This window comes from Elgaria multicarinata, chromosome 6 (assembly GCF_023053635.1).
Source record: "Elgaria multicarinata webbii isolate HBS135686 ecotype San Diego chromosome 6, rElgMul1.1.pri, whole genome shotgun sequence".
Taxonomy (NCBI): domain Eukaryota; kingdom Metazoa; phylum Chordata; class Lepidosauria; order Squamata; family Anguidae; genus Elgaria; species Elgaria multicarinata.
The window spans coordinates 38,452,292-38,470,399 of NC_086176.1; the positions used below are offsets into that span (position 1 = coordinate 38,452,292).

Below are 18,108 nucleotides of genomic sequence, written 5' to 3' on the forward strand. Positions count from 1 at the left end.
TTCTTCTCTTTTGTAACTGATCTAAAATCATACTAGGAAAGTGTACTCCACTCTTTTGTCTTTCCAGTTTTTGAGGGGTTACAGAAAGATGCTTCTTCTTGATCAAACAGTCTCTTTGCATTGTTATATTGTTGTCTAAGAAAGGGGAGCAGGATTGGCTTGATGATCTTCAGGGACTGTGATTTGTAAAAGCAGTGAAGCCTAGCTTCATTTTCTATTCCAAAAAAGACAGCCTTTTCTTGGTGTTAAGAGAACATCAAGCCATCTTGCCTAGTATTCTATCTGCTATGGAATAAATCCACATGATTCATTTATAGCATCTGAGATCTGCTCCTGACATTATAGTCCCCGAGTTAAGTACAGTCCAAGTTAAGCACTTTTAAATCCATTTATTTCAGTGAGTGTTTTAAACTCATTCTATTAAAATTGATGGAACTTAAATTTGGCTTGGTAGTGCTTTGTTTTTGTTTTTTTAGAAATACGAGTATAGAAGTAAACACTGGTTGGAGATACATGCCTTTTTTTATTTCATACTGATGTGAAAATGTACTTTTCTTGTACATGTACAGAAACTGAAGTGAATAGGCAAGCTCTTCTACAGATAGGCTACAGTGTCTATGAAATCACTACATCTAAATGAATGGTGACACTGATGGCTACCAATGTGTACAATATTTATTATTTAATGATTCTGTGATTTGTTTTTATGACATCTTCAGGGTCTTGACTCTGCTTTGAATATAAGTCATGTATTGTTTTAGGTTGTGGAAAAAACAACCGTCCAGTGTTGGTACTTGGTTTGTTGGTTATATTTTGGTAACAGTTTGTTCTTCTATACTTCACAAATTAAATTCAGCCATGTTGTTGCACATGCTTTTTAGGTAAATGTTGCACCGTCTGCCTCCTCGTCTGGTGAACTCCTGCAACTTCCCCATCCTAATGCTATTGTGGGTTCTTCACTGCACAATGAATCCTATCTGTTGGCTCAGCAGAATGGCAACCTTTCTAGTGGGCTAGCAGCAGCTGCACGATCCATCACGCCTCAGATTAATGGGAAGTCTGCCAGCGATGAATTTGAATTATTGATAAGAAATATGGCACAGGTAAAATGTCATAATTTGAATTAAATCACAATTTGGCACTGTGACTTGATGTTAGATTATTGGGAACATCTTTGCATGCTCCTCCTCTCTGCCTTATTCTCCTATCTTGCATAGGCATTCCCCCTTCCTATCAGTTCCAGAATTAACTATGTTTGCACCATGTTAATGCTAATCATACTTAGTCCAAATTTGCCTAATCATGCTGCTCTGAACAGCATCTGTTTGTTACAGCTGTACTAGATGTATTTGTTGTTTGCCTGTCTTGTTTATTTGTTGTTTTGTATCATTTAGAGTATGAACTTGACACGAACTTTGAAATCATATTGTTTCTGATTTTTTTTCAAGATGATACCTTTCTTCTCGTGTTTGCTTACAGGGGCGCCTTGTTGAGACGATAGAACTTGTAAAACCCCTAAGTGGTGGCCTAGGGTTTAGTGTCGTTGGCCTGAAGAGTGAATACAGAGGTGAACTGGGAATATTTGTGCAGGAGATTCAAGATGGAAGCGTAGCACAAAGGTGAGGCTGCCAGTAATTTCTTTCTTATTAATATTTTTGGGATGGGAACAACTTATAAGGGAAACACAGCTATTAGTCATGTGCAATAATGTGCCAGAGGATTCTAACCCTGATAAAATTTATGAATAGTTTGAATTTCTTAGAAAATTGAAAATCTCACAAAAATTATTGATTTTGCAAGAGCAAGGGTTTTGTCCATCTATCTGTTGAGCCTTTATTCATGTTGTCATTTTCCTTTTCCTTCCTTGGGGAAGGACCGTAGCTCAATGGTAGAGCACATGCTTCACATTCAGATGGTTCAATCCCTGGTGTCTCCAGGAGGAGTTGGAGAAACTGGACCAATGCTGATCTGACTCATTAGGAGGCAGCTTCCTGTGTTCCTTTGTTGTGTGATGTACTACTGAGGGTCAAGAGGTGTAGGTTAACCAGATAAGGACAGCATAAAATGTGTCACACTCATAAAAGTTTTGTCTCTGCTGTCACACTTTGGCCTAATCTACACCAAGGAGGATATTGCACTATGAAAGCAATATGAAAGCGGTATATAAAAGCCAGGAGCCACACCAAGCAGGATATAGCAGTACGAAAGAGGTATATGGAATATGTCAATGGGCCCCAGCAGTTGTCAGTGCACTTCAATACCGCTAGAAAGCAGTAGTGTGGCTCCTGCCTTTTATATACCACTTCCATAGTGCAATATCCTGCTTGGCATAGATTAGGCCACAGTCACAGTAGATTATTTTCATGGGGTATTTTTCTTTCTTCTCAATCACTGTACCTATGGATGTTTTAACAGTTCAAAGAAGCATTTCATATCTGAAACACGTTGGAATTTTTAAAAATGGATTGCTTCCCAGTTGAAGTTTTGACTCAGTGGAATTTTGTAATAGTTTTCTTGAATACCTGACAGTTGGTTTTGGTCTTTGACAAAGCCTAAACAATGGCAGACGACAACAACAACAACAACAACAGTTCTTACTAAGCTGCAGTTTTGACTAGAGATGAGGAACCTCAGGCCCAGGGGCCAGAGCCAATCCCCTTGAGTTCTAAATCCACCCCTCCAGCGTTCCTCAAGAGTTCACACTTCCTTCCCCTGTCCATGTCCCTTCTTCTCCAAGAAGGGACATGGCTTTTGTTTCAGCTTTTGTGCAATCACCCCCCCCCCCCTTCCGGTTCTTAACTGTTGAAATGCCTCTCCTAAAGTTTAGTTACTAGCAGTAAGAAATTTAAGCTACAATATGTTGGTATTTTTTTAAAAAATTGCCACCACCGCTTTTACCTTTGGCTCTGCTCCTTTTACCTATTATTATTATTATTGTTGTTGTTGTCTGCCATTGTTTAGAAGGCTGTATCAAAGACCAAAACCAACTGTCAGGTATTCAGGAAAATTATTACAAAATTACACTGAATCAAAACTTCAACTGGGAAGCAATCCATTTTTAAAAATTCAGATGCAAATTTTTCATAATTTATTTCTTACCCGTCTCTCCACTTGGATCGAAGCGGGTAAACAACAGTGAATATAGAACACATTAAAAACTGATTAAAAACATAACGTACCTGATTAAAACATCCTTAAAACATCCTAAAAACATTTCTATACTTCCCCATAGCCGAAGCTCTCTGGGCATTTTACAAAAGATTAAAACATTAAAAATCATGGAACAGACAGCATACAAAGACAACATACATTTAAAAATAACTTTGAGTTCTCAAATGAAACGTAAAGATATATTTAGGATTGATTAAAAACTCAACATATGCTGCTGAATACCTGGGAGAAGAGAAAAGTCTTGATCTGGCACTGAAAAGTTAACAATGTCGCCAGGCAGGCCTCGTTGGGGAGATCATTCCACAATTGGGGGGCCACCACTGAGAAGGCCTTCTCCCTTGTTGCTGTCTTCCAACCTTCCCTTGGAGTAGGTACCCAGAGGAGGACCTTAGATGTTGACCTTTGGCCTCAACCTCTTTGCCTTCAGCTTTGCCGACCACTGGAAAGTGGCCCTCAAGAGCTGCTCCGACATTGAAGACCTTGGGCAGAAAGTGGTTTGGCACTCCTGCTGTAGATGGAATGGGGGAGAAGCATTATATTATTATTATTATTATTATTATTATTATTATTATTATTATTATTATTATTACAACCCCATCAATGTACCTGCTGTATAAGCAGAAAGCCAGGTACTTACTTCAAGAAACCTATAGTCAAAATGTTAGTGTGTGTGTGTGTGTTTGAGGTGAATGAGATGAGAGGCGAAGGTAACAAGGGATGAATACGAGCAAGTATATTTTCTGGATCATAATAAAAGCCATATACTAAAATTGCATTTCCATGCCAATATCTATATTTTAGTGTTTGGAACAATATACAAAGACAAACTTAGAGAAATAAAATTCATTTTGATTTCCTGATAGTATAATGATTGGGCCCATGTCATTAAGAATTGAATATTGTACTACTACGATTACTCTGCTGGATTCAGTCAGTTGTATTTGTCCTGTTCTCTGAACAGAAACATCCATGACAGTATATTTGGAGATGCATTTTCTGATCCCGTCACGAGATAATGATATACTGAAAGACTTTTTAGGCCACTGCTGCACAGAAACAGAAGTTTATAGAAGAAAATAATATTTTATTTTATTTATTTATTTATTTATTTATTTATTTTATTTATTACATTTATATACCGCCCCACAGCCGAAGCTCTCTGGGCGGTTTACAACAATTAAAAATAGTAAACATTAAAAGTATACAAAAATTAAAAAAAACATGAACAAAAATTAAAAAAAACATAATAATGAGTACTATCAGTTAATTTAAAAGTTAATTATTTTTACATTCTGATTTCAGTGGAAGTGAATTAAGTATGAGGTTTATGAAGCAAATGGGACTGAAAAGGGCCTAACTTTGGGTGATTTATACCCAGTGGTTTACATAGATAGGGGGATAAAGTTATAATTTTAAGTTCTTTCCCCCTAAAACAGACACAGATTAGACTCACAAATTACTTTTTCTTCAGTTTACTTTGATGTAAGTTTGAGGAAAGGTTATGGTGGCTGCCTGATAATATATTCTGCATTACAATATGAATCCTGTGTGTAATAAAAGTGGAAAGATGTTCTTTGGTAGTACAGGTTCCTTCTTTGGTTTTTGAGAAAGGAAATTAGTCCTGAGCCCTTCTTACGATCTTGATGAAAGTGTTTTGTGAGTAAACTGTATGGATTGATGAATATTCAGCACTTGTGAACGAAGTAGAACACTTGGTCTGTTAAGCAGCAGGCTCAAAGTCAGGAATGAAGTTCCCAGGCTATAGCAAGGAAGGCTGGAAGCAACCAATATGTAATATGCTTAGTCTCGGATGGGGATGCAGGGAGAAGGAGCTAGCTTTGGGTGAAGCCAGGAGAGAGTGGCAGTGGGATTAGCTTCAAAGGGAGCTGATCACCAGGGTGCCAAGATAGCTGCTCACGGCAAAACTGCAGGGGAAGATTTTAAAAAATAGTTGGAAGAAATAGAAAAACAGGATTAAAAGAAACTATTTTGGAAAAACTGTCAAAAATGTAATATTTGATGGTGGCAACACTTATTTTTATTAATTTCTTTACTCTTCACATGCCTGTAACAGAGATGGAAGGCTGCAGGAAGCAGATCAAATTCTTGCTATTAACAGGCAAGCCCTCGATCAGACAATTACACATCAACAGGCTATCGGCATCCTACAGAAAGCAAAAGAGAGTGTCCAGCTGGTTGTGGCTAGGGGCTCTTTGCCTCAGCTTATCAGCCCCGTAGTTTCTCGGTCTCCATCAGCTGCTAGCACAATCTCGGCCCACTCCAATCCGGTGAGTATATCATCAGCACAATGAAAATAAAAAAGCCTTCTTCTTCTTTTCTCAGCTTGTGGGTGGTTGTAATTTAAATGCTCCTCTCTGTAGTTTTATAGGTTAATTGTCCTTCTCAAGGTGAAGATATTTCTGTAATATCTTTTCCCTGGACATGAAGCAGGCAGTTGAGCAGTTTCATCTGCAAAAGAAGATTCCCACGCTCCCAGTGTGTCTTTCATTGCACAGGCAAGAGCGTGGGAAACCATCAAGGCCACTTGATGTGCGATGTAGGTGATGTAGCTGTTGCTAAAAGTAAGTCCTGCTTAGGAGGGGGTGCATAGAAATGTGAAGGCCCAGGATAAACTGGGGAGATGGGGGAAACTAAAAAGGAATAAACAGTTTCCCCCATGTTTTTTCTAAGGACAAAAAAGTCACCAGGGTAAAAAAATTTTTTATTCCCCTTCACCATTTTTTCCTGGCTTTCACATCTCTAGGGAGGCCTCATACATGTAAGGGATTCCTTGCTTGGATTGGTGTCGTTCTATGACAGGTTTCTTCACCTGTGCAATTAATGCTTGTTCTCTTCAGTATTTTTTAATGAACTAATTTAATTTTTTGTTTTTTTTGTAGGTTCATTGGCAGCACGTGGAGTCTATTGAGTTGGTGAATGATGGATCGGGTTTGGGATTTGGGATAGTGGGTGGAAAATCAACTGGAGTGATAGTTAAAACCATCCTTCCAGGAGGAATAGCTGACCAGGTACACACACCCTAGTATATTCTTCTTTAAAGCATCAAGTGATATACAATTATAGTAGAAATATCATCTAATAAACACCCATCTTTATTTTCTTGAGGTAAAAATAGGGGGTGCTAACATTTTATGTGGTAAAAAAAATCTTTCATTAAGATCTATGTTCCATGTTCCCACCCCGAAAAGAAACGGCCACAGAGCCACACTATGAAAACCCCAGCGAGAATTAGTGTGCTGGGCATTACATCTGAATTATCAGAGACAAATATGTTTCATGACTACCATCAGAAAGGGTTAGATCTCCCATTCTTTCATTGGCTGCTTTCCCCTTGCTGAAGCAGATCTCCCAGACAGCATGGTGGAGGGAGAAGAAAAGTGCTTTGGAGAAGTCTGTTTTTACAATGATTTTTCAGACTTGACTCTATCTGTATATTGCTCCATTACTTGATGTGGGCGAGGCATTCTGTTTCTCCTCATGGTACACTGAGAAACAGGAGTCCTACTCAAACTAAATGTTCTACTAATCACACATAGCATAGCTGGGTGTGCTTGTCTTGATTACTTCCATGTAAGCATGTGCAGCTCTGATTTGGCTCTAGTGGAGATTTTTTTGTCTTTTTTTTAACACATTCCTCCCCCCACGGTGTGTGCGTGTGTGGAATTTTGGCACAAAACAGGAGGGGAGAAACTTAAACTCCCCCTCCCCAATTGCCACAGCCTTGATCCGAATTGGGGCTGTGTGTGCTTACAGGAGGTAAGTAAATCAATTGCGCATAACACAATAACGTGAGTGTATAACCCAGCTGTTCAAAAACCCACACAGGATTTTGTCACAGTAACAATCCCTGCACAATAGTAATAGTTTTTTGCTAGTGTGTGTGTGAGTGTGAGGGGGGACAGTTGGATTTCTTTTGAGGGCAATTTTTAAAGTAATTGAGTTCTTCATCCAGCATGGTAGGCTTTGCAGTGGAGACCACATCTTGAAAATTGGTGATACAGACCTGGCTGGAATGAACAGTGAGCAGGTGGCGCAAGTCCTGAGGCAGTGTGGAAACAGAGTGAAGCTGGTTATCGCCAGAGGTCCAGTGGAGGAGCCTGCACCACCAGCAGTTCCTCCAGGCACCCCGGTGCAAACATTTGTGATGGATAACCAGGTAATGACAAGACAGCATTCATTTAGGAAATGGCACTGACAACAGAGGCTCGAATTCTCATTATTAAATAGATTTTTTGGGGCTGCTGTTTTCTTTAAAGGAGCGTCCTTCACAATCACACCATTATTATTCCTTAATAAAAAGAAATCCCTTGCAATAGTCAATAGAAAAGTCTGTGCAGGGGGATTTTGGGGAGCCAGACGAACAAATACACAAACGATTTCTAACCCACTAACCTCAATGTGCCACTTGAATGGTGCTTTAACAACAGCTGAGCAATCAGTGCCTTGCAACACCTCCCCACTTACTCTGCGGCAGCCCTTTCAGTCCAGCTGGATTATTAGAACTGTTCCCCCAATATGCCTTTCTTCTCCTGCTTCCCACATTCGCCTCATCATCCCCAGCATCCATCAGCCGGCTCCTCTCTGTGCCAGCCGGCACACAGCTGCAGCTCTTCACCTAGGTCAGCTGCCGCAACTTCAGCTGCTGCTAGCCGTGCGCCAGCTACCCAGCTGCCATCATCCCTGCACACTGTACCCTTCATTTCTGTTTGGCTGTTCTGGCTATCTTCCTTCGCTCTCTGAAAGGTGCCCTCATTCACCAAAAACTCTCCACGGTTCTCCCTTAGTCACAAATGATTGTTTCTCTTAACGCTTTGATAAGCTGCCAAGGAAGAATGCTGCTAGTAATGCGAGAAATGAAAGAGGCGTTGCAGTAGGGGGCCCGGTGTATGTAAACAAAGAAATAATCAGAAAGTGAAAGTGCCTAAATATTTCTGCATTTGTTTGTTTAAAGATTTTGTTTTTCATCAACTCTAGCGAAAGCCTCAGCATCCTGCATAGATGATGTGACTGCTGTTTAGCAGGATGCTTTAGTTAACTTGGTTTTGTTCAATAGAATGATGTGTTACTCAGCGGGGGTGGGGCTGCCTCGAAATATAGAGAAGCAAATAAAGGAGATAAGAGAACAGACTCTGACGTTTCTGCCAGAGGCACAGTTTATTCCACTGACCTCATAATTTTTTAGTTTACTTTCTTTCCTCCAAATATAATTTAAACCATTCCTTCCTATCAAATATGTCCACTTTAGAAGCTGTCTTTTAGTTTATAAATTAGCCTTTCGTCCCCTTAATTGCTCATTGATTTTATACCAATAGCGCTATCTGGAGTTGATTAAAAGGGCAAGCCGATCGCTTTGCCTGCTGGATCTCTATGAAATAAACATAAAAAGCTGTGATTGTGGGTTACTAAGTTATTTTTATTTTCCCCTCCGTAGAATTTTGCCTTCTTTCAGACCTAGTTAGTTATTTCTTTCTCCCCTGTCTCTTGTGCCACTCTTCCTAGTGGCACAAGAGTTTTCCATCTGCCACTGGGAGCGTCCTGGAGTGGCTTCTTGCTCAGAATGGTCCTGCTGGCGGAAGGGGGAGAGGAGCCCATTTTTCCTATTCTACTCTCCATCTGCAACCATCGGTGTCCTCTCCCCCACTGTTCTGGAGTGTCCCCCAACCCTCTGGAGCAGATTTTTGGGGGAAATGGACTGCAGGGGGAGGGCGAAGGGGAAATTGACAAAGGGCTCATGTATACCAAGCAGGATATTCCACTACGAAAGCAGTATATAAAAGGCAGGAGCCACACTACTGTTTTATAGCGGTATTGAAGTGCACTGCAGGATCTACACTAATGCTTTATAGTGGTACTGAAGTGCACTGACAAGTGTTGGGGCCCATGACACATCTATACCAAGCAGGATATAACACTATGAAAGCGGTATATGGTCTGTATCAATGGGCCCCAACAGGTGTCAGTGCACTTCAATACCACTATAAGGCAGTAGTGTGGCTCCTGCCTTTTATATACCGCTTTCATACTGCTTTCATAGTGGAATATCCTGCTTGGTATAGATGAGCCCAAAGATCACCTTCTCCTGTAAAACATTTTGCATCTTCAAGATCGTTTTTGAAACTGTTTCCATAGATATATACCTGAGACAACGTTTTCTTGGGTGGGATCATCCACGCAGCTTGATTATGCACAGTCCTATGAGCTGAATGTGTTGTTTTTTAATAAAACATATACAGTTAGAATATAATATATTTTAAATAGATACAATTTATTATTTGCAAAATTTGGGTAGTCTCTGAAGACTCTGTAGTCTCTGAAAATAACCAGCTGTGTGCAATCAAATAATCAGTGGTGCCCGACACACCACATGATAACCAATGGTTGTTCAAATAATCAATTCTGCATATTGGTTGTTTACGTTCGTTATTTCGGCTGATTAACCAACCGTGATGTGGAAAAAGTCCTGACAGACGACACAATAGCCAACTGTTGACTACTTAACCCACCATTGATTATCATGTCGTCCAAACCCATTCAAAGTCAAAACTTCACCAATTCTGTCAGAATGTTGCCGTTTGTGTAACCCACCATCCCAGTAGCATGCTGGAGAGTAATTTGCAGCTCAGAGGCCTGTCTGTTAGGGCTTGGATGAGAAGTATAACAGCTTTGTCAGTTCCTGTAAGGCAAGGGTGTCGTATCTCTTTCAGCTCAAGGGCCGCATTCCGTTTTGGAGAAGCTCTTGGGGGCCACATTCCAGTGGTGGGTGGGACTGAAGGCAAAAAGAGCGGAGCCAAAATACCAGCCTATTTTAGCTTAAAGCTCTTTCTGCCACTCACTAAGTCTTAGGAGAGGCGTTTCAATGTTTTAGAATGGTGGGGAAAGCTGCCCAAAAGCTGGGAAGCCACCACATGGGGGGAAAGGGGTGAGAGCAGCGAAAGGGGCGAGACTTTCTGGGGAACACCGGTGGGCTGGATTTGGCCCATGGATTCTGAGGTTCAACACCTCTTCTGTAAGGACTACCTTTGCGGAACATGGCAGCATATGAATTTATATTTTTCTTAGAGAGAGGAAGAGACGCAAGTCGAAAACATTGTAGATGGAAACACATTTGATGTGGAACTTACAAAAAACATCCAAGGATTAGGAATAACCATTGCTGGCTACATTGGAGACAAAACTTCAGGTAATGTTAAGAGTAGGTCTGAGAAGCAAAGCCTGAACAGATCCCCACCTACCCCACTGCAAAGCCCCCGTTTTCCATGTATTTACTATGTAGTGGAGCTTTCCAAATGACAACCTAAATGTTTAAAATACAGAAGGATGCAGCGTGTGGCATAATCTTTTCGCGAGAAAAGAAAAGTAGTTATTTATAGTTTTTAACTTTGAAATTTGGATTTCATTTTGATGATAGTTTTGCAGAGTAAAATAGCTTGAATTCATTGAATGCATTTACTTCATATGGAATCCAGCCTGGAGGTTGGCGCTGCTGCAACCTGCTTATTTTCAAAGTTCAAGTCACCGTTCATTTAATTAGTGGACTTAGATCCTCTTCACTCGTTACATTTATAGCGCAGACACAAACTAAGATGTATGTGAGAGACTAATACATGATTTAAGAGATGTTGGTCTTTAAAAGATACTGATAAAAGGCACCTGCATGTTCCCAGGATCCCATAGTTAGCTGGAACAGTCTGCTTCTATATACCTGTGTGTTAAAATGTAAGGTTGTCTCCTGCCATTTATGAGGTGGCCCTTAGAGAAATGGCTTCAGTAAGTCTCTGTTGTAAGTACTTCAGATTAAGTGCTTGGATGGGAAGCTAGCGTAGAATTTTGCTTAAGTGCCCAAGCAAAATTTGGGTTTGTGGGCTTGGGTCATAGGGGCTGATACGGCGGTAGATCAAGTGTCGTTTTAATCACATGACTTATACTTTTAAATCACAGAACCTTCTGGTATTTTTGTAAAGAGTATTACGAAAGGCAGTGCAGTTGAGCATGATGGTAGAATCCATGTTGGAGACCAAATTATAGCGGTAAGTAATAATGAAGTGCTTTTATTAGCTTTTTGTTTTTTTTATCCACTGTTATTGCCAGATTGAAAACAAACAAATCTCTGGGTCCATATGGTATGCATCCAAGAGTTCTTCAATTGTTACTTACTTTTGTCAGGAAAGTAGAGATCATGTTCCTAAGATATGGCTGTGTCCCAGAGGATTAGAAAGTGCCCAGTGTAACACCAATCTTTAAAAAGCAGGTGAGGGTGGGTGAAGGGAACAGGGAACCCATGAAATTGTAGACTTGCTAGCTTAGAGGTGTTACAGATAAACTTATCAAGCATGTAGGAGAACAAGTTTTGCTGAAGAAGAATCAACATGGCTTCTACAAAGGCAAGAACTGTCTCACTAATCTTTTAGAGTTCTTTGAGTGTGTCAACAAGCATGGGGATAAGGGTAATCTGATAGACATGGTTTGCTTGGACTTTCAAAGAACTTTTGACAGAGACCCTCACCAAAGACTCTTGAGCAAACTCAGCAGTTATGAGATAAGAGGAGAAGTCCTCTTAATGGATCAGTAACTGGTTGAAGTACAGAAAATAGAGAGTAGGAATAAATGGGCAGTTCTCACAATGGGGAGGTGTAAACAGTGGGATCCCCCAAGTGTCTCGATTGGGATCAGTGGTTTTTAACATGTTCATAAATTATCTGGAGTTAGAAGTGAGCAGTGAGGTGGCCAAGTTTATTGATGACACAAATTGTTTAGAGCAGTTAGAAAAAGGCGTGGTAAAGAGTTTGAAATGGATCTCTCCAAATGCTGTTCAATGTATGTGAGTGTAAAGAGATGTACATTGGAGCAATCCCCCCCCCAAAAAAATTCACATACACTCTGGTGGGATCTGAGCTGGTAGTGAAGGGGGTTATTGTTGTGAGGATAAAATAGAGAGGAGGAGTATTATATATGCTGCCTTTTTTTTCCCTTGGAAAAAAGGCGGGATATAAATGAAATAAATAAATAAAATAAAAACAATGCTTTTATGCAAACCTATGGTGCTATCACACTTGGATAAGTACTCGTAATACTAGAACCTGGAATCATCCTGGGTACTGAATGGCATGAAATTTGGGATGGGCAAACAAAGTGCATCTTCACAGAAGTGAAACTTCTTCACAAAAGCTAAACAAGTTCCATAGTTAAACTGGAACACACTATCACAAGATGAAGTGATTGCCACAATCTTGGAAGGCTTTAAAATGAGTTTAGACATTAATGAATGACAAGGGTATCAATGGCTACTAGTCATGGTGGCTATAAATTACCTCTGTGATCAGAGGGAGTGTGCCTCTGAACACCAGTTGCTCAAGAATGCAGCTAGGAGACTCTGGCTATCGTCTTGCTTGTAGTCTTCCCATAGGCGTTTGGTTGACTACTGTAGGAACATTATACTGGATATATAGGCATTTGGTCTGATCTAACACGACTCTTCTTATGTTATCTTACCAATTGGTGAACCGTGGTTCAGCTATCCCAAATTGTTCAGTGGGTTTTTTTTGTTCGTTTGCTTGCTTGTTTTAAGTCCTGCTTTCCTTTTACAAATAGAAAACACACTGTATCCTAAACACTGATTAGCTGGTGTATAGGATTGGGCCACCATTGTATGAAGAAGGCATGTGCTTAGCAGCAGCTTATATGCTGCAGTACTTGAAACTGTCTTGAATGTACTGCATCTTAGGAATTGGAATGGGTGCTTCATGTGGGTCTATGTGTAGTTTTATTTATTTATTTATTTATTACATTTATATCCCGCCCTATATCATTAAGATCTCCATCACTTGATTCAGCTGCCTGTTCCAAACACTGAAGCCTTTTGTATTCCCATTATTACTGATCTTCACTTGGAAACTGGTTTAGTAATCCAAATCTTGCTAGCGTTAGCTGTGCCCATATACAGACCACAACACAATTGCTTGATTCACCCTCTGCAGTTTTTCCTATATTCATTGGATCATTCCAGTTGTCACTGATTACATGAACGTGTTGAAGTGTTATAGTTGGTTAGCACGTGATTACTTTTAACACTGGACTGTTTATTTAGCAATAGTAACTGAGCAAGGAAGTAATATGGTTATGATGTAAAATCCAGCTCTGTGCTCTTAGAGTGACTTCATATAAACAGTAAAAACTGAATAAATCTGCATGTAGTTTGCATGTACTGAGATGTACATATTCAGAGACAGTGAAGCAAAAGATAAAAGACCTAAGTGGCTGGAGACAAAAATAAAAGCTGACATTTTGCAAATGGCTAAAATGAGGTTTGGCTCATTTTGAATAACACAATTCTTGTATACTTTGCCTCTTTCCAGTGGTCTGCTGGAAATTAACATATGTTTAATCCTTCAGGTGGATGGAACCAATCTTCAGGGTTTTACCAACCAGCAAGCGGTGGAGGTTCTGCGGCACACTGGCCAAACAGTTGGACTCACATTGGTCAGAAGAGGCCTTAAGCAGGAAAATCACATCCGACCCCATGAGGACTTCAGTGGTGCTGTTGAAAAGGATTTAATTTTCCAACCGATGGATATTGGCACAGGCAAAGGTAATTAAGACTGGCTTTGCTTCAAATTAGTTGGATTTTATTTTCCATTCTCCAGCATGTAAACCTAGGAAAAATTGGTTAAATTCTCCCTCGGAGTCTACTTTTTATTTACGCTTTGTAATTTGTACAGGGTTTTCTTATTTAAGGAATTTGTGTCCTGGTTCAGTGTTTTCTATAAAGACTTTTTTATTATTATTATTTTCCCTGATGTTTAAAGCCAAAGAAAGTGTCAAAAGGAAGCTCACTGTTTAAGAGATCAGGCAAAGAATTCTGGGAGGAGCAACAGAATGCTGGAGATCATTCTTATGCTCAAAGTGCAAAAACAGTCTTTTGGACTTCAGCCATACCTCAGTAATAGAGTGCATTCTTTGCACACAAAAGGTCCCCGGTCCAAGCTCTGGACTATATAGTGGGTTTTTTAAAGGATATTGTGTAGTAAGGATGGAAAAGATCTCAGTGTGAGACTTTGGACAGCTGCTGTCACACACAGTAGGCTAAATGGATTGATAGGCTGACAGTATAACGCAGCTTCATATGTTAAATAGTGTGCTTTCACACTATTTCACAGTTAAAACACCTGTACAATTTATTCTAAACATCTGAAAAAGTGCAGTAGTGTGATATTGCCTGTGTTTGGACGATCGGGGCATGAGAGAAATGATCATGGCTCCTTACCCTGCCCTCTCACATGCCGTTTGTGCAATCACAATTTGCATAATTACCTGTGATGCACTGCAGGTTGTTGTGTTGTCCAAACCCAGTGCAGTGGCGGGTGGCTTTTTGTCAACGCCACAACCCCTACTACAAAGCATTTGGATGTCATGGCAATCCATGCTGCATTGTGGGTAATTATGCAAATAGGGGGGCACGGGAAGAAGCCACAATGGTTTCTTTCTCCCTCATGATCATCCGAACCTGGTCATGGAACATATTGCTGGGCTATAATGAGACCCTCAGGCTGGAGACTTACATTAATATTTTTATATGATAAAAATAGCTGTAAATAAGCTTTAACTGTTGCTTTTGTGTGGTGACTATGTCTTCTGGCTTTGACTCTTCATGAAGTGTGGGAGTTACACATTCCCAGAAACCATTTCTGATAACTTCTTACAGTATGTAAATCTTAGAATCAAAAGATATGCTCATCATGAGAAAAAAAGACAGAATAACCTAGTGATGATTTGTACTGTATTAAGAATGAATAATTGCAGGCAGTCCTTTAGAGCAAATCATAGAATTTTCAAGATTTGTATTTTGCAGTAAAAGTAATAAAATATTATAACACAAGAATGGAAAACATTGAACCAATGAATGAGTGAATGAATGAATGTGAAGAACCCACGGAAGAACTCATATCAGTGATGTTTACTCACTGTCTGTTTAATCTTCTCTTTTGAGCCCAAACCCCTGCCATTCAAAACGTGGCTAAGACTGTACTAGGAGGAATTCTTCCCATACTGGCTGCCATAGAATCATACACAAGTCAAATCTTCCCCATTTTGACCCTATAATCTTTTCCTCTCTTTGGACGAAATGTAGGAGATAAATTTTATCCTTTCTTTACCAATTTTATCCTTCCACCGTATTTAACTACACAGTCCGGTGGTTAAAGAACGGTGGAAGAATATAATGTAAACTTTTAAATGTAGAGTGATTATTTGACTGTTAATATAGACTCAGGAGATAGTTGTTGTTTCTAGTTAATCTCGAATAAAGGAGTATCATTTTGGATAGAAATATATTTTCCTGATGCATCAGGCAAGCTTTTTGGATTGGAAGATCTACTTGTTAGAGACCAGCCTTTATCCCGGGGCGAACCCTGGAATCATCTCTGTGTGTCCACATGACGCACAGGGGATCCCGGGATCAGGGAGGGATCATCCCTCCCTTGCCCCGGAATACAGCCCTACACTTTGGGCCCACTTTTTCCGTGGTCCAGGCCCGGGTCCGTGGAAGGTGTGGCCCATTGCCATGGCTCGAGCCGGCTCCGCACATGGGGCGCAGCGCTCCTCAGGAGCGCTGCGCCCATCGGGGCTAGGGTGGGGGGAGCAGGGAAATCAATTTTTTAAAGAAACTTACTTTCTGTCGCTCCAGCGCTCATGTACAGCTGGCCCTTAAAAATTTTTTTAAAAAATGTCGGGTGCGACGCCTCTCTTTTTGAGCTCGTCGTGCCTTATGTACTGAGGCGAGATCTCGCATTATTCACAACGCGAGGTCTCCCTTCCCCTTCCCCGGATTTTCAGGTAGGTCTAGCTAAGGCCAGAGTGTAATTAACAGTGCAATACTATTCATGGCCACTTAGATGTAAGTCCAAATGAGTTGAATGGGATTTACTCCTATGTAAGTAAGTATAAGATTGTATCCTAAGAGGGTTAGGATAAATAAGGGTATCTAGTATATGGCAATTTTAAATTAAAAATCACTTAGTTATTATGCAGATGAATGCACCCTGTAGTTTAGCTGAAAAACACATCCTCAATTTGATCCTGTAGGGCAACCTTCTCCAACTTGGTGCTCCCCAAGGATTTCTGCTCCCATCAGCTCCAGTCAGCACAACATCTGGAGGGCATGTTGGAGAAAGCTGCTATAGGGAACCAGGAGCTCTTAGAGCCAATGAAACCAGGAAAAGACCTTACTTGCATTATCACAGAACAATAGCATGCCCAGAGGTGCTGAGGGTATTCTTCTTCTTTTCCAGAAAGCTGTGAAAGAGAGCAGGAATCTCCATTACTCTCATGCAGTACCAGTGTGGTTCACATTGGAGAAGATATTAGTCCACAACATTCAGGTCCGAGTTACTAACTTATAGTAGCATTTTTTCCCCTGTGGGAACACACCGGCTTGCACCTCCTAGCTTTTGCCTTACGTGGGTTTTTTTTGTTTTTTGTTTTTGCATGGTTGGACTCTCAAGCACTGCTCCTCTGTCTTAAAAACCTGTGAAAATGTAAGGTGTTTGAGGTAGTATGCATAAATCCATCCTGGAAGGAAAACAGGCAAACTCTGGAGTAATTTCTAAAATTTACTCTATATAGTAATTATATCTGGAATAGCATGTATATTATTTTTCTGAGATTACATTTTCACAGATACTTTAGATGGAGGAGCAACTCCTGAAATATTAACATGGATCCACATATTATAATTGTTTTTTTTATACGTGATCTTCTCTCTGATAGGTTTTACTATTTTATTCTTTGGAAACTAACTTACTCTTTGGAAACTTTATATCTATGGTGGTCTAATCTTTATGGTTAATTGCTTTCTTATAATAATAGCAACAGCTCTTTTTATTTGCATTTATGTTCATTGCATATATTATCTAGTAGAGTTTGAGTTAAACAGACTGACTTTCATATTCTTTCCCTTGAAACTTTTATCGTCTAACATGTCTCAGATTTATATGACTAATCATCTCTTAGTAGTTTTAAGTTTACTGAAACGTACTAATATTCTGTATTGCATCTGTGCTATAATTTTAACACACTTATTTTCTACTAGCAAGAGTTTTGTACCCTTACGGTAATGTTGAATGGCTTTATGTTACGAGATTATTTACAAGTGAATGGTTTGCCTTTAAAAAATTTAAACCAGAGTGCACAAACTAAAAGCTAGTAAGCTATTGGTACTGAAAGTGGTCCATTATTAGATGACATTTGACCATGTTGAACAAGATATTTCAGGATATACAAGTTACACTTCATTGGGATTTAAGAACCTTTGAAAATGTGTTGACTAAGGCCATGGCTAGACCAGGCCTATATCCCGGGATCATCCCTGTACATCCAAATGACACACAGGGAATACCGGGAGCAGGCAGGGACGACCCCTCCATTTGCCTAGGATAATCCTTAGGCCTAGCTAAGGCCTATGTGAGACCTTAAATTCTGTAAATTATAGTTTAGTATGGGCAAAATTTATCCTTTTTTGAGTTTTTGGATGGGCTAAATCGATCAGAAGTGTACATACTTTCATGAACTTGCATTCTTCCACTGCCCTCTAGAGACCATGTTTCAATAGTAGCCTCTGAAACTGAGGTCATAGAGGTTTTTTTTGGGGGGTGGAGGGTTTAAATCCTAAATGATCCATGCATATAGAGAACATTTGCTGTGCCCATGCAAGTACTTTGATATTAAGGCATACCCATTGTAAGCACAAGTATATTTATTTGACTGTAGCACTCAATAAAAAGCCAATTCTATTATTAACAACACTAAAGAGGTTTGGGAAATCGTATTACTATAACTTCTGTGCCAGTTAATTCTGGGCTTGGTTCTGCTTTGATGATTCCGATCTTGTAAAACTGAGCATATACCTATGCCTAGCAGCATGCT

At 40.0% G+C, this 18,108-nt stretch overlaps 1 protein-coding gene across 1 annotated transcript in view; it reads left to right on the forward strand.

Moving 5' to 3' along the window:
- The window catches only part of MPDZ (multiple PDZ domain crumbs cell polarity complex component), a 120,593-nt gene that overhangs the window by 22,131 nt on the left and 80,354 nt on the right, over positions 1-18,108 (forward strand). Inside the window, exons 4-12 of the mRNA XM_063129264.1 lie at positions 882-1,103; positions 1,480-1,619; positions 5,246-5,459; positions 6,072-6,200; positions 7,145-7,348; positions 10,252-10,372; positions 11,131-11,219; positions 13,582-13,777; positions 16,476-16,565. Of these exons, the coding sequence (XP_062985334.1) occupies positions 882-1,103; positions 1,480-1,619; positions 5,246-5,459; positions 6,072-6,200; positions 7,145-7,348; positions 10,252-10,372; positions 11,131-11,219; positions 13,582-13,777; positions 16,476-16,565 (1,405 nt within the window). The remainder of the gene's footprint in view (positions 1-881; positions 1,104-1,479; positions 1,620-5,245; positions 5,460-6,071; positions 6,201-7,144; positions 7,349-10,251; positions 10,373-11,130; positions 11,220-13,581; positions 13,778-16,475; positions 16,566-18,108) is intronic.